This window comes from Dromaius novaehollandiae, chromosome 1, assembly GCF_036370855.1.
Source record: "Dromaius novaehollandiae isolate bDroNov1 chromosome 1, bDroNov1.hap1, whole genome shotgun sequence".
Lineage (NCBI taxonomy): Eukaryota > Metazoa > Chordata > Aves > Casuariiformes > Dromaiidae > Dromaius > Dromaius novaehollandiae.
Window position 1 is genome coordinate 883,641 of NC_088098.1, and position 15,541 is coordinate 899,181.

At 54.6% G+C, this 15,541-nt stretch overlaps 1 protein-coding gene across 5 annotated transcripts in view; it reads left to right on the forward strand.

The window, feature by feature from the left end:
* Positions 1-15,541, forward strand: part of PFKFB3 (6-phosphofructo-2-kinase/fructose-2,6-biphosphatase 3) — a 42,503-nt gene that overhangs the window by 6,872 nt on the left and 20,090 nt on the right. For 2 of the 5 annotated variants that reach the window (XM_064499980.1, XM_064499937.1), the window contains exon 1: positions 14,171-14,626. The exons of 1 other annotated variant lie outside the window; for it this stretch is intronic. In XM_064499980.1, the coding sequence (XP_064356050.1) occupies positions 14,548-14,626 (79 nt within the window). In that variant the 5' untranslated portion in view covers positions 14,171-14,547. Of the gene's footprint in view, positions 1-14,170; positions 14,627-15,541 lie in introns of those variants that run through there. 2 more of the 5 variants (XM_064499774.1, XM_064499896.1) reach the window with 2 other exon arrangements.

Consider the following 15,541-nt stretch of genomic DNA (forward strand, 5'->3'; position numbering starts at 1 on the left):
CCCAGATCTTCTCACCATCAGTACCCTGTGTTGCCAAGGTGTCTGGCCTGCCTAACCCTTTCCTAATACCCCCGGGACTATTGAGAAATGAACCCTGTCATAAACCAGCTCCAGAGTCTTTCTGGTTCTCTGGCTTGGTCCTATTCCCTCACCCTCCTTCCCGTTTGCCCTACTTTGATTTGGTGCTTGGGGCTTGAGCACCGTCTTGGAGTTTTGTCCCTGTTACTTCTCTTGGAAAAGGAACTTGCTGAAATCATCATCATTTGGCCTACACAAAAGCAAAACGCAGACCCAGAAGCAACAGGTTTCTTCTCCGTGAGAGACCCTGCTGCTGCAGACAGGGGCAGGCAGAAATCCAGCCCCTGCCCCTCCAGGCAGATAAACAATTTGCCTCTGATGGCCACAGCCCCGCAAGCCCAGATACACAGGCTTAAAGGAGCCTTGAGAAGGGAAACACCAATGCGTCCTCTCTGCAGGAGCCCAACTCTGGAGGTGTTGGCACAAAATCAGGTGACCACGGGATTTTCATGGAGGTATGTGGGAGGATTTCAAAACAGGCAGCTGGCAAGGTGTCATTGCTGTTAGGCCGGTGTGTGCGTGCATGCATGCACACCTGCACACGCGGGCTCTGCCCCCGCCTCTGCTAAGCACCCCGCTCTTTGCAAGAAGAGCTGCGTTTTATCAGCAGAAAGGCTAGAAAATGTGACCGGGGGTGTGAGGCAAGATCAAACCCATTGGAGCAGTTTTAAACATCTCCTTATATATTTTTTTCTTATATTTTCCCCTGGGAATTCCTTATCCACCCAAGACCGCCTCCCCCAGAGTTCCCTAATAGCTGGACAACTTTTCCTATATCCACCTTGAATCTTCCTTGCTGAATATAAGGCTATCAAGATAGTTAGCATTTTCTTTATAACACCCTTTTTTGGACAGAAAACTGTTCCCGTGCTTTCTCCCCATGCCGCATCCACAGGTTTCTCCCTGATTTTGTGCTCTCCCATAAATCCCAGCCTGGAAACATCTCTGCTGTTACCCTCCTCTGGACTATCCCCAGTTCGAGCTCTTCCAAGAAGTGTGGGGCCCAGAGTGAGAAATATCCTTCCTCGGTGCTGAGCAACCAGCACCAGCTGGGCCAGAAAACCTGACCTTCTGCATTTTAGGTACTGCTAAAACAGCCTGGAATAAGGCTTTCCCTTTTTTTGTGTGTATATATATGTATTTTTTTTGTGGTGGCATCATGTTGTTGATTCCTGTCGGGCTGCTGAGATTGTTTTTGGCCTGCCCTTGGCTAGTTAGTCCCTGTTTTCCTTTCCTCGTCTCTCTTCTTTTCTTCTCTTTTTTCCCCTCTCTTCTCTGGAGGATTCACTGTATCGTATGAGGCAGGGGAAACTGAGGCACAGGGCGGTGCAGTGATTTGCTGGAGGACTTGCTTAGGACTGTGGCGTTCCTGGCTCCCAGGCTGCTGTTCTAATCATGAGCCACAACCGGTTCATTTTTATGGGTTTTCTTTTTATATCTGCCCTTAGCCTGTTTCATTCAGCACGTGGGATGCGATGAGGGCAGCTGCTGTGGCTCAGCTAGTGCCGTGGGAAGGGATCGGCGCTGTTGAATTCGGTTTAGCTTTGCCCAGCAGAGCTGGAGCTGCTCTTTGGGGATCCTCAGCGGCTGGTGACTTTTTGTGTCCTAAAGGATCTGGGTTGGGGGTTTGCAACGCTCTGCTTTCCCCTTGCAGCTCCCACCCCGAACCTCAGCCCATCTCCGTCCTTTCCGAGTGTCCCCCGAGGCCGGCCGACGAGCACGGCTTGCTTCTGCCCATGCTGAGCCCTCTCAATCCCAAACCTAGGTGGCCGCGTCCACCTGCATCTGGGGATGCCCCACGTACCATATGGCTGGACCACGCGCGGCTGGAGCTCGTTGCACAGCGTGGCATCCCGTGGGGGCCATGCACATTGCTGCGAGCTGTCCCTCCCCGAAAGCACCCGTTCCTGAGCCGTCCCCGTCATCGTGCCGGACCATGCAGGACTGTCCCGGCTGCTCGGGGCTGGCGCCAGCTCCCTCTCGGCCGCGTCTCCCGGCCCAGGGCCAGCTCGGTGAGGGGTCGCTCCGGCGGGGGCTTGTTTGCAGGCCGGTGGCAAAGCCGGCGATTCGATCCCGCCGGGGGGGGGTGGGGGGGAACACGCAGTCCCCCGCGCCGGCTGGCCGCTGCGCCCTGCGTCAGCACGAGACGTCGTTGACAGCTGCCGCACGGGGACTTCAGCCGAGAAACACGCCGGCAACCCCCCGCGGCTGCTGGAAGCCCGAGCTGGCTTGTCATGAGCCCGCGGTCCCCGAGCATCCCCCAGCGTGTCCCTGTGCCCAGAGGCCTTTCTGACCTTACAGCGGTGCAATGTTGACCTTCAAAATCAAGCGCTATCCACTGCGGGGTAGGACCAGGGTGTCAAACCCCAGGTGGAGAGTTGGGAACCAGGGAGAGCTTTGCCGGTCTTTGGAAGAGGTTATCCAAGAGTAGGGGGTGGCTTTGCCTTAAGGGCACGTTGGAGGAGCATCTCCCAGAGACGGGTAGAAACGATGCCGGCTCGGGGCTGGGGAAGGGGCGACAGTAAAGCCGTCGGGAAAAGGAGGTGCTGGCCGGGCTCCTGCAAAGCCTCCAGCTCGGGGATTGCCGGGAAGGCAGCCCTCGGCCGCGGGATTTCGGGATGGACGAGGCAGGGATGGGGTTAACCGGCCGAAACGCGAAACCCTCGCAAACAGTTATGTTTTCCGCTCCCCGCGCCAAAAACATTGCGAGTTCGGTTGTAAACTTGTTTGCCCAGCTGCACCGTGCGAAGCGGGGGGAGACGGACGAACCTGTTTACTCCTTTCCCTCCGCCGCGCCAGGCCGGCTGGCGCCCGGCCCGTGCCGGGATCCCCCGCGCGAGAGCACGTGCCAGCGGCGCCGGATGCGCGGGCTGTGCATGCCCCGCTCATGTGCGCGCCGGCAGCCGCCGCGCATGGGCTCCCCTGCCGCTGCCGTCCCCGCGGGCACGCACGGGGGACATGCACAGCTATCGCCCGGCGCTGGAGAGCCGCGAACAGCTGAGCCTGTAAACAAGGGAGGTGGATAGCTAGCTTTGGGCAGACGGGAGGGTTTTTTTTTTTTGCAAGCGGTTCGGGGAGAAAGTCGTGCATCCTCGCTCCGGCGTTGGCTTTGCACAGCTCAACCCCCCGATTTGGCGCTGGGCTCAGATGGGGTCTCCAATTTCGGTGCCCAAGGAAGCCTGGGCAGCCCCATGGTGGAGGTTTGACCCCGGGCGCTGAATTATTCTGCCCCTAAAAATGCAACGGGGCACCACGAGGTTGTCCCGTCCGAGGGGAGGACAGAGGCCCCCAGGTGCTAAGTGACCCAGGTGTCACCCGTCCCGTTCATTAAAAGCAGGCTTGTGCTTCCAGGGTTCGACCTGGCCGAGCAGCCGACCTTGATGCCAACGGGTGACTCCAAGACGGAAACTTGAGTCTTTGACTTGTTTTTGCTCCCTGCTGTGGATATTTTGGTAGCAAACTCCCTGATTAGCAAGGGACTTCTGGCAGTGGGATGAGGCCAAAGCTGAGGTTCAGGGGCTTCGGCACCCCCAGGTACCACGGGATGCTGCCCCGCGTCACCCTGACACTGCTGCTCTGGGGACCATGCACGCTCGAGAAACAACAACCCCTTTGCAAAAAAAAAAAAAAACATATATTTTTAAGGGGGGCTATTTTTTTCAAATCAGGATCTGTTTCCCAGTCGGAGTGGTGGATCCAGCACACAGCTGAGGAGGATGCTCGGGGGTGGGAGCAGGGACTTGGAAGTGGCTTTGCCAGCGAAATCGCCATGCTGTTGAGCCGTGACCCGAGCAGAGCGAGTCGAGACAGAAGAGGCACCTGCCAGCAGTGATTTTTTTTGCTGTGTTTTGTTTCTCCGAGGTTTAGTTTGCCAAAGGCGGGGAATGGATTTCCACCTTGTAGCAGCAGCTGTGAATAACACCTACATGGTGTTATACCTACATGGTCGAACACAGCTCAGTGCGGGTCTCTTAAACATGCAGTTTCCTCTGGTTACTGCTGCTTCCCTCCACCCCCTCTTTTCTTTTTTGTCTTTTCTTTTTTTTTTTTTTTGAGTGGAGAATTTGGTTTGGAGGCAGCTGAGCCGCTCAGAAACGAATCCAAGTCAAACACATTGGCTCTGTAAATACGTTAATAAACAGTTAAAGGCTGGTCCACAAACGCCTGCCGGAATTGCAGCAATCTGAGCAGCTCCTCGGCGGCAGATGCATGGGTGGAAGGAAGTCTTTTTTCGATACACTTTACAGTCTGACTGCCAGATTTTGGAAACTCTGTGGTTGCCTTTCCTGGTTTGTGCTGCGACTGTCCCGCCACAAAGGCCGCGTCGTGTTTGCCATGATGGGGTTAATTCGGTGTAGTGGCCCTGGCGGCTAACGGCCTGCTTGCAGACAAGACACGACACGGCAACGTGGGACGTGGCTGATGCCTGCCAGCGCGCAGCGTTAGTCACCCTGTGTTTTTTCGATGACTGACTCGGTCTGAATGCAAAACGACCAGACTTCTGAATAACATTAGAAGTCGGCGGCAGCGCGGGCTGCCAGGGACCGAGGCACTCGCGTGCGATGCAGCACGTGTGCCGCAGCCCCAGGGAGCCTGCTCTCGTGCGGGGCTGGGTGAGGGGCTTACCAGGGCGTCTTCGCTGGTCAGCTTTGGAAGAAAGCGTTCGAGATGGGGAGGAAGGGGGTTGTAGCCATGGGAAACGCTCTGGGCTGAGCCAGTGCAAGCCCCTGTGTGTCTTGCCACTTGGGTGGTGACCTCGCTGTCACTGCCTGCATCAGCCGGGGCAGCTGGGAGCGGAGGAGCACAGACCCCGGTGTGGTGGAGAGGGACATGTGGGCACCGTGGAGGTGGACCTGGCTGAGCCCATGTCCCTTGGAGCTATCTTCAAGGAGTTAGAAGGAAAAAACTGCACCCTTCTTGGGGCAGGGAGGTTGCGCTGTGATTCCTCAATTAGTGGCAGTACCGGAAAGACGGAAGCAGAAAGATTGGTGTCCCCTCTTCTCCATCATATGTGGGTGCTAACCATGGTCAACTGGCCAACGTCTACTTGCATCTGTGTCATTAACTCTTTGCTGTGGTTTTCAGCTCAATTGACAGCAGTTGTTTCGGGAGGAAACTGGGATACTCGCTGGTGCTAAGCAGCATGGTGTCTTCCCTTGTGATACCTACCCAAATGCCACGTACTGCCAAAGCGCTGGTTTGCTACTATATGTTAAACCCCAGGGCAGAAATATAACCATTTGTGATGCCTTTTTTCCAAGGAACTGTTAACAGCTTGTCATGGTGGGTTGGAAAAATGTAAATGTATTTGAGAAAACATGTTGGCAGCACACTCCCTATATTGTTTCAGCTTGTCCCGGAATTCCAGAGAAATTTCCCAATAATATTTTTCATGTCTGATTGGAAAATATTGGTGAAAAAAGAAACAAAATTCTGTTGACATTTTTGCACAATTTTAGCCTTTTTTTCCTCCAGCCAGGTCTACACTGCATGGAAAAGATTCAATGAAATGCACAAATTAAAAACATCTGTTAGGAACTGGATAAATGGAAATCTTTGCCCCGTCTGCAGAAGAATTTTAAGAGAAACCTGATAAAGAAATCTGATTGTTTAACTTCTGCATTCCAGCAACCTGTGTGATCTGGTTCCAGCAATTTGGCTCAAAAAATTGGTTATAAGAGTTGTTAGGAAAAACAAGATCTAACAGGTTACCTGGGGCAGGCTTTGACTGTAGAGAGCTCCAGCAAGACATGGAACCTCAGACTGACTCTTGTGTCTAAAAAAGACCTGCTTGAGATGTCTGTTGTGTGAAGGGCAGATCCTCAGTAGAGCAGAGGTCTCCTGCTCAGGAGGATTCAGAAGTCTCTGCCATCTCATGATGGTAGTTCAGTTTGCTGGTGGTTCAGTTTGCTGGTCCTTGGACATTTTTCAGTGGAGTTGTGGACCTTCCTATTCCAAATTTTAACCTATTGACCGTAAGCTTTCTCTTTTAGTTACTTTTCACAAATGTCTTAAAAGCAGACCCTGCAGCTCTTAAGCTTAAAACCATGTTGCAGCAGAATCAGGACATTTGGACATCACTTCTTGATGCCTTATGGTTTCCATCAGCAGGATGGAGAGATGAACCCTCGGAGAGGCCAGTGAAGAAAACAGCTCAACCCTAGAAGTGGCATTGTGCCTGGGAGTGGCTCTTCCCAGCCGGGGTTGAGGAGGTGTGTGGGACAGCGTTGGGCAATCCTCATCTGCCATTGCCCGTGTCATCCCAGCCCTGTGAGGACGCAGAGACAAGCAGGTTGTCGATGCAGCGGACGTGCTCACGAGCACGTGGAAAGATCACCAGTACGTTGTGTCAGTGCGTACGGGGTTTCGAAATGCCACCCCTCATCCAAGATTTCCTCATCCTCCCTGCATCAGATCGTGTTTTCAGGAGCAAGGGATTGTGTTTTGGCTCGCCTTGCAGCTGGAGCGCACTGAGGTTTGCATCACGCAGCGTTGGACATAGCGCTGAGGTCTCCCTCCATGCCAGGCTAGAAACACCTCTGTGACAGTGCAGGTGATCCCTCTGGAAGTGCCCATTTCTCTCCATGGATGGTAGAAGTGGCCAAAGGTGACCACCGTCACGTAGGCACCTAAACGGAGGTTTTGTGACTGCTCAGCACCCCAGAGGAGCCCGTCCTCCCAAATGGTGCACATCGTCCCAAGCTGCTGTAGGTTTTACCACCTCCTGATCAAAAGCGTCGCTGGCAGGAGCCATACTAATATAAGCAGGGGTTGATAGCAGGGATGAAAAAATAACCTTTTTCCTAGGCTAGGATTAATCTGTGCTGCCTACAAGCACCTCCTGTCTTGGTCAGCAGTAATACAAACCAGCCTGTCCTCTTCCTCTCGCTCCTCTTCATCCCTAACCCCAGCTGCCCGCCGGCTCACTTGGGACCTTTGCTGAGAGCTTCATGTTGTCGTAGGTCCTTTCATTGCTTTGAGGAGTCCCCTGCATCTCCTGGCAACTGGCTTAATGACATCACCACAGGCTGCTGCTTAGGTGCCTATCAGTCACCACGGTAATGCCAAGGTTGTCCCCGGCCTGGGCTCGTTACATCATAGGGTGAATCAGTCCCAGCAGGAGAAGCCACAGCCTTTGCCATTCTTTGATTTAATACCCTGCAATGATGAGATAACGATCCAGGCACTTAATGAGAGGTAGGTGTAAATAAGGCATTAGGAAATATCGCAGTAGCCAAGTCTATGGGATAATGACAGGCTGTGATTTCCGGGAGTGACCCTCGTCCACCTTAAATGAGTTGAATAGGTTTATTACACACTTCTGCTCCATCAACTACACCTGGCCCTGCAGGGCAGGAGGCCCAGAGGGCTCCCAAATGCACTGGGGGCTGGAGGAAAAAACAGCCCTGAAAGATTGGGCATCACCATTAAAATGACTCAAATAATCTGTGCCCTGGTAGATTTGCTGCTGTGGTCAGAGGAGGGCTGTGGTTTAGTGCTGGATCTCTGACTTGCTGCAGCACAAGTTGCATCTGGATCAGGTGCGAGGACATGCCAGCATTTCTGCAGCTCCATCTGGAGAAGGCAGGGTGGTAACACACACCAGTTTTGTGCTGGCAACAGAAACACAGGTAATATCTGATCTGGCACAGACTCTGTTGGGCCAGAGTAACCCAATATATATACATATATATTTTTTTTTCTCCAAACCAGCAGTATTTTTTACTGGATCAGTGCGTTTTGTCAGGTGGTTGTGGCATCTCAATTAGGGACTAGGTAACCTAAAGTGAAATATGTCATCTTGGGGAATTACACTCTGTATCAATCCCAGGACTTGAGTGAGGTTTTTCACTCCAGGTGTAAAATCACAGGGCAAACACGGCTGGATGAAATGGGCCGACGCTTTGGGGATGGAGGGCAGCAGGTGAGCAAGGATGTTCTGTTCCCCTTTTTTAGTTGCGAAAAAGAAAGTCCCTTGGAGATTTTGTGACCTGAACTCAAAACGTGGGAGAGGTTCACTTGGATATAACTAAAAGTGCTCAGGAATAGGAGGCACAACAGAGCATCAGGCTAATATGAATAGTGGCTTCTTGAAGTCCCCGACAGTGTCAGAATCTGAATTTTAGCTCTCTATCACAGGTTTGCCAATGCACACTCCTTGCCCCTTTTTCTTGGGATTAAACTTGCAACTTTGCAACCAGATCTTACTTCAAGGAGAAGTGGTATCAGATTCCCGAGACTGGAATATTCTCAACCTTTTGCCATGTATTTGCTATCTAACCACTTTCAAAAACCCCTATTTGCTCCTCCAGCCCATGGAGTTGGATATTTTATGGTGTGGCAGTTTGTCGGGTGATTTGCATTTTGCATTGGTCGTGTAAGGCCAGGAGTTTTCAGAGGCCGTTGCACAAGCGTCTTGCACGTGCTTCCTCGCAGACCTGCCCATGTTGAGAAATGTCCCCAGTCCAGTGGACATTGCAGGCTCAGAGTGTTATTTCCGACTTTTCTTCTCAAGAATTACAGGAAAGATGTGGAGCATAGCTCTGAGTTGCTCCGCTGGTGTCCCACAAGACGTGCCCCATCGACTGGCCATGGGGATGTCCCATGTCCCAGCGTCCTGATGGTGTCTGTGGGACCAGGGCAGCACATCAGGTGAAGCTGGAAGAGCAGCAGTGAACGGGTTGCATCTCCGATTTTCTGGTTACGCAAGACTGATCCATGCATGAGAGGTGCAACTCGAATCACGTGTGAAGAGTGGTGGACACACACGCAAGTGCAGTGCTTGGCCTTCAGAGGCCTGCATTTCTTTTCATTTGCTTCAGGCCGGATAATAGTCCTCTCTGCTCCTCAGGGGTGCAGAGAGGTCACAAGACCGAACTCCTCACCTTCTTGAAATCAATTGCAAAACTCATGGTCACTCCAGTGACACCAATATTTCCCCGACCAGCCTGCTGGTGGAGTTCCCTGCAGGTTACTAGCCATGGTTTGATGATACTGATGATACTGTCTCCTTCAGCAGACAGGGAGATCTTCCTACCTGTTTGCTTGGGCTTTTAATTAGGAACGAAGGTCTGGGAGGCTCCTTTGGGGCTATCAGGCCTTGCTGCTGGAAGCCCGTCTTACATCTCCCATCTCTGCCTTTGGACCGTATGACAGGGGTCTTCTCAGCTACTGGTGAGGCCCCTCCAAGATCTGGCCACAGTCTGCAGCACCCACTGCTCTCCAGGGACCCCTGAGGCATCCTTGGACAATTTTGCTCCTAACGTGGGGAACTGAGGTTAAATCCAGGCGCTCATCCTTCCTTCTTCCACATATTCGTCATGGCCAGACACGCAGACAACGCAACTGTCTCTGCCGCTCCTCCTATCCGCCTTTAACGCCGTCACTCACTTAATTATAACCAAAGGTCTTCAGTTCAGGCACAAATCTGACAACTCAAAATATTTCTACGTGCTTTCTTCTCCATTTTTAGCAGCTCCTTCGAGCCGCTGAGTTAACTTTCTCCTACGCTGCTGGAGGATATGTTTCATCTGCTGCACGCTGTGCACTCCCAGCAGTGCTGAAGTCAATACCCTTTTTGTGCATCTCTCGCCTCGTATCAGCGCAAGTCTCTAAACCAGTGCTATTCCTGTCCTTAGCACCGCTTTCCTCCCGAGGGGTCCCCAAGAGCTTTGCAAAGCCTGCTGCACTAAATCGGGCGCTAACTACGTTTAAACCCCACGTCGCTCGGGAACGGCGAGGTCGGCTTCCTGGTGCAGTGTTTGACCGGAGCTGATAGGGCAGCGGTGAGCAATGGCTCCCCAGGGATTTTCCCCCGGCTCTGTACCGGCAGCACTGCTTCCTTATTTTTGGAAACTGAACCCCTTTGCATTTTCCCCATCTCCGCGTGCAGCTGTTTGCGAGCGGAGCTGCCGCCCGCACCAGAGGGTGCCCACGCTGCAGCCCCGGGCGCCGGCCCTGCTGGCGTTTCACCACCTGGGCGGTGGTTGCCCCTAGCTGAATTTCGTCCCGCGGGGAAGGAAGACGTTTGATGAGCACATCGGGTCGAATTACTGCCCGTAGCGGTTACAAACTGGACGGCCTGTCCCCGGAACTGGGAACAGGGAGGGAGAAAGGCTCCTTTCCGCGGCAGAAACAGCCTCATGCCGTGGGAGGCTGGTGCCACAGGTCACCGCCAGCCTCCTGCCAACGGAGCCTGCGTAAGTCGGGAGAGAAACCGGAGAGGGTAAGGCGAGAAGCCGAGACAGCTCTGTGCTGGACATGCACAGTTTATACACCCTAAACTCACCCTCGTGTGCTGCCTGCCACTGAGCCCCCCGTTTATTTATCCTTGTATTGCAATACCTTTCCAAAGTCCTGGCTTCTCCTGAGATGCTGCAGATAATTTGCTCGGCTTCCCCAGGGCCCTCTTGGTCTTTTTGGTTTTTTTGTTTTCTTTTCTTCTTTTTTTTTTTTTCTTTGAAAGAGCAAAGAGATGAATGGGTTTTCAAATATGCATATAAATACCCCTCCGCCACCCCACGCAAATAGCCTGCTCTGTTGCAATAGTTAGTGTATATATAGGATATGTTGCAATGCGGTTAGTGCAGGAATGAGACTTCGGGTAGCTGCTAGCTGATTTTTGCAACCCGCCTCTGAGGGAAAGGAGAGCTGTCTGTGCCCAAGCCACAGCCTGGCAAACTGAGGCTAAGCTGGAAACTGCAAATTATTGCATTAATAGAGGATAGTCCCATGGAGAGCTGGATTTCTACAGTGAGTTAAGCACATCTCCAAGCAGGGGAAAACAGCAACCTGCTCCTGGCCAGGAAGCTTTGAACCTCTTTTGCATAATCGTCAAACAGGGTTTGGCGTTTGCTTCATGGGCCGGTGACGATAAACCATGTCAAGTCCTCTCCAAGCTGTGGAGAAGCAGCGTGTATTTTTGAGGAAGGGGGCAGAGATGGCTTTTTCATTGCGTGCTGTGCGCTGTGCTTCTGAGGCCACGTCATAAGGAAGTGACCCCAGGTTTCTCCTCCTGGATGTCCGAACGTAGCCCTGCATGTGACTTGAGCTTTCCCATGAAGCTTCCTTCAGAGAGAAAAAAGATAAAAACCATGAGTCAGGGCTGCCCGAAGCCCTTGCTGCCATTCCCTGCGTTTCGATGCCATGGGAATTAAAGCTGGCGAGGTTGGCTGGTTCCCGCTGGCATCAGTGGGTCCTTCCAAAGAGGCTGGTGACTTTATTCGAGGGTTTTGGTCCATGTCCAGGGAAAGTTTGATTCCAGAGTTGGGAGCTGGTTGCCAGGTTGGTTGGGTGTTTCAGCAGCAGAGAAACAAAATGGGGAATTGAACGCATGGCTTTGACTTCGTGTTTCAGAGAAGTCCATGGCCTACAAACCCCATAAGAGATGAAGAAACTGGGGTTCTTCACCTTTTTGGCCCGTCTCCGCTCCTCTGCGCCGCTGTCCCCATTCCCAGGCTTCTGCACCTCCCTCTCTCGGACCTTCTGGGCCGTTTTCTCCCTGTGTGAGGCCAGACCCTTGAGACTGCCAACCCCGACCTTGCGTTTTTGCCCCCGTCCCCTTGCACTTAATGGAAGGCAGCAGGTCCCGGGAGGGGGGCGGTGAGACTGTCTATGCCCTGGGCCATGCTCTGGGTCTCTCCCACCATCCACCTGCCCCGGGAAGCAGCGGAGCATCACCAGCGCGGCGTCTCTCAGCGTGGGAGAACCGCTCCCTTTAGCACGGGGCTTTGCAAACCCGCCGAGCCTCCTGGTAACTCCGTGTTACGAGAGTGCTCTTTTTGTAGGGAACCGGCTTATTGCAGAGCGGGATCTGAGAAGGGGGAAGAAAAAAATGCCTTTCTGCTGCTAGTGCTGTCCTGCCCTGGGGGCAATCCTCTCGCCGGTGAAAGTGCCTTATAAATAGTAATGAGCGCTTCTTCCAGCTGACCTCCCTCGAAGCAGCTGGGGCTTCACGCTGTTGCAAACCAGGCTATTTACTTGGGAGCTTAAGTACGGTCTCGCTTTACGCTCCAGTTATTTAGGAGTTTTGCGCCCAGATTCGCTAGGTGGATCTAATCTGAAGCGACTGTGGATTTAATTCAGGCAGTTTCACTTTCGTATTCGGGGGGTGCTCGTCTTCCGGGCAGCGCGGAGCCTTCTGAGAAGACCTGTGAGACGAGGGCTGGAGGAGGAAGGGCAATGCCCGCACGTGGTGTCCCGCTGCATCGCATGAGCCTCCGTTCCCCGTCTTGCCTTTGCAAGTGGGAACCGAATTTCTGTTGAGCGCAGCGGGAACAGGTCCAGCGCTGATTCATTGGCAGCGACCGTGGCGTCCCGTCAGCCTGCCTCCTTCGGAGGTGGCATCGAAAGCAGCTCCTGAACCGGACTGGGGTCCCGTGGGGAAAATCGACGGCCAAAACCTATTGAATGCATGGAGAAAAGTCTTCTGCTCTCTCCTGAGGACGTATTTTGCACGTGGCGCGGCATCACCGTCACGGGTCTAGGGGCCGTGTTTGACCCCCCCCGCAGCACCTCCGCTCTTGCCCACTTCCCTTCCCGTCATCCGCGAATCTTTCCCAGCTCCCTGGTTTCTGCCGGTGAATATAGTTTTCCCTGTGTAGGAGAAGGAAGGATTGTGTGGTTTTTTTTCACTCCGTCAGTGTGGGCTCCCTATAAGGATATAGCCAAATACACGTTCGCTCTGGATGTTATAAAAATAGAAACCTTTCCTTTAGAGGTGGGAGATCCCTGGTGTGAGAGGCTAGTGAATATTTTAAGCCTCTGAGAGCCTACCTAGCAGCGTTTTAATTTTCCAGCTGAATTTGCTCTATTCAAACCTACCGAAGCAGAGGCGCAGCTCCTAAATTTACAGCTGTTCCCAGCTCTGATATATTTACGTATTTCCCCACCTAATACCAGTGGCATGTTAATACCAGCGGCATGTTTGCCACCTCGCATCCCGCCCGCGCAGAGCCAAAGAAACGCGACATGTCGCGTCGCAGCGCGGGGGAATTGCCCTTCGGCCGAGCAGGGAGCTGCCCCTGCTTTCGAGGGGGGCTACGGGGCATCCCGGCGGCCGCAAATTCCGGGAGAATGCATTTTTTCCAAGTGCTCAATGCATTTTTCTGGATGACTCACGGATTTCTCCCCCCTCTTTAGTTGCAAACGCCGGTTTCTTCGTCCCTCTGTGCAATGGGCGTTATTACTTTTTAATAATAAGCTTTTAATAGCGTTTTTGAAGGCTGAAAGGTCACCTGCAGCAAGCCGGCTGCTGGATGAAATATGAACAAAACCGTGCCCGCGTGAGAAGGGGGCTCCCCCCCCCCTCGCCCACCCCCCCGGCGGCTGCTGCTGCTGCTGCGCGTGGCTTGCGCGGCCGCGGAGCGGCGCGGAGGCGGGGCGGCGGCGGCAGCCAGGGCATCCCCGCCGGGGGGGGAGGCCCCAGCCATGTGCGACGTGAGCGACGTGCCGGAGCGCTGCCCACCCTCCTCCTCCTCCTCCTCCTCCGCCGCCTCCTCCTCGCTTGGGAGCCCCCTCCTTTCCCCGGGAAAAAAATAAATGAATAAAATAAAATAGCGCGGTACAAGCGGGGCAGCGCGGAGGGGGTGGAAAAGCCCCGTTTGCGCCCCCCCCCCCCCGCCCACGACCACTTTTTTTAACCGCTATTTTTAATTCGGGGGGGGGGGGGTCGCCCGCATGCACGCGGGTCTCAGCGCGCTGCACGGGGAGGGCTCCAGCTGCGTGTGTCCGTCCGTGTCCGTCTGTCCCCCCCACCCCCCCCCCCAAAAAAAAAAGCGGGGGGGGGCCACAAAGCCGCCTCCTTTGTCCCCGCTGCAATGCGGGGGGCCGGCGGCAGGCGGCAGCGCGGCCCAGCCGCCGCCGCCCCCTCCACCCCCCCCCGCCGCGCCGCCGCCCCGGAGGGCGGGGAGCCGCCGGCCGGCCCGGGCGCCTAGAAATAGGCGGCAGCCGGCAGCCGCCGGCTCATTGCGAGGCGAGCGAGGCAGCGAGCCGGCAGCTCCAGCCTCCTTCCCCGGCGGCCAGCCCATCCCCCGGCTGCAACTCCGATTTTTTTCCCTTTTTCTTTATTTTTTTTTTTTTGCATCCGTATAGGAAGCATTAGCGGCGGCACTCGCCTTCCGACTTCTTCCCACCCCGCCCCGGGACAGGCGGGCAGCGGCGTTATTTATTTATTTATTCCTTGCCGGGCCGGCTTTGTGCCAGGAGAGCCTTCCTCCCTCCCTGCTTCCCTCCGGGCTCCGCCGCAGCGAGGAGCCTCCGAGGCGCCGCAGCCAGCGCTGGCAGCCGCTGGGGCGAAATAAGCCCCCAAAGCAGCGCCTGCAACAAAAAGGCGTTTGTTTTTTCCTCCTTTTTTTAAAAAAAATCCCCCCCCCCTGCTGCCCCCTCCCTCCTCCTCTCTTTTCCTCCTGCCTCTCCCCGTGCAAACGCAGCAAGGTGGACTCGGAGCGCAAAAAGAGCTTTGTTTTAAAAATGCCCATGGAGCTGACGCAAAGCCGCATCCAGAAGATTTGGCTGCCCAACGACAACCGGCCGGCTCTGCCCCACCGCTGTGAGTAGGGGTCGGGGGGGCTCGGCGCTGCTGCGAGCCGGGGGGTGCCGCTCGGGGGGGGGGGGGGGATGCGCGCATCGGGGGAGGCTCCAGGCAGCGGCCCCTCCCAGAGCTCGGTGCTCTCTTTCTTGGTTTCCCGGATTTTTTTTCCACGTGGAAAAATAACCGGATTGTGATCGGCAGCTTTTGATCCCTCCTGCTCCAGCATCCTCGCCGCGGCCGCGTCCCCGCCGGCAGCTGGAGGAAGGTGCCCGGCGCCTCCCGGAGGATGCCGAGCCGCAGGGACGGGGCCGGACCTCCTTCCTCCCCGCTTTTCCAGCCCACCCTCGTGCAGCTGGGATTAAAGGGGCATGAGGCAGGTTGCTAACCTTGCCCCCCCACCGCCCCGTACCAGCTCAGCTGGGATTTTCAAGGCGGGGGGCTCCTTGCTGTGGGGCTTCTCGGTGACTTCGGGCAGGGGACCGGCCTGGGGCGATGCCGAAGCCTCCCGAGAAATCGCCAGCCGCTGGCACGCTCCCAGGCCGTGCTGCGTGCGCTGGGGAGGAGACGGGAGGCAGGTGGAAGGGAGCCAGTCGGTGCAAAAAATAGAAAAACGAAGCACGCTGGAGCTCTTGCAGTGCTTCGCTTCGTTTTTGAGGGCGCAGGCAGCATCCTGGTGTTTCAACCTGAACTCTGCACTTAAAAAAAAATAATAATAATAACATAAATAGAGGCAAATGCTTGGGTCACCCAGGTATTACTGAAATGCAAATCGTGAATCATAATACGATTGTAAAGCCTGAGAGCCAGCGCTTTTAACTCGCCCAGCACCAAAACTGACAGCCTGCCAGTTGTGCAACTCCGGGCAACTCTATATAAAGCATCACAGGAATCCGTGCAGATTTTTGGTGAAGGATGGGGGAGATGCAATCTCCT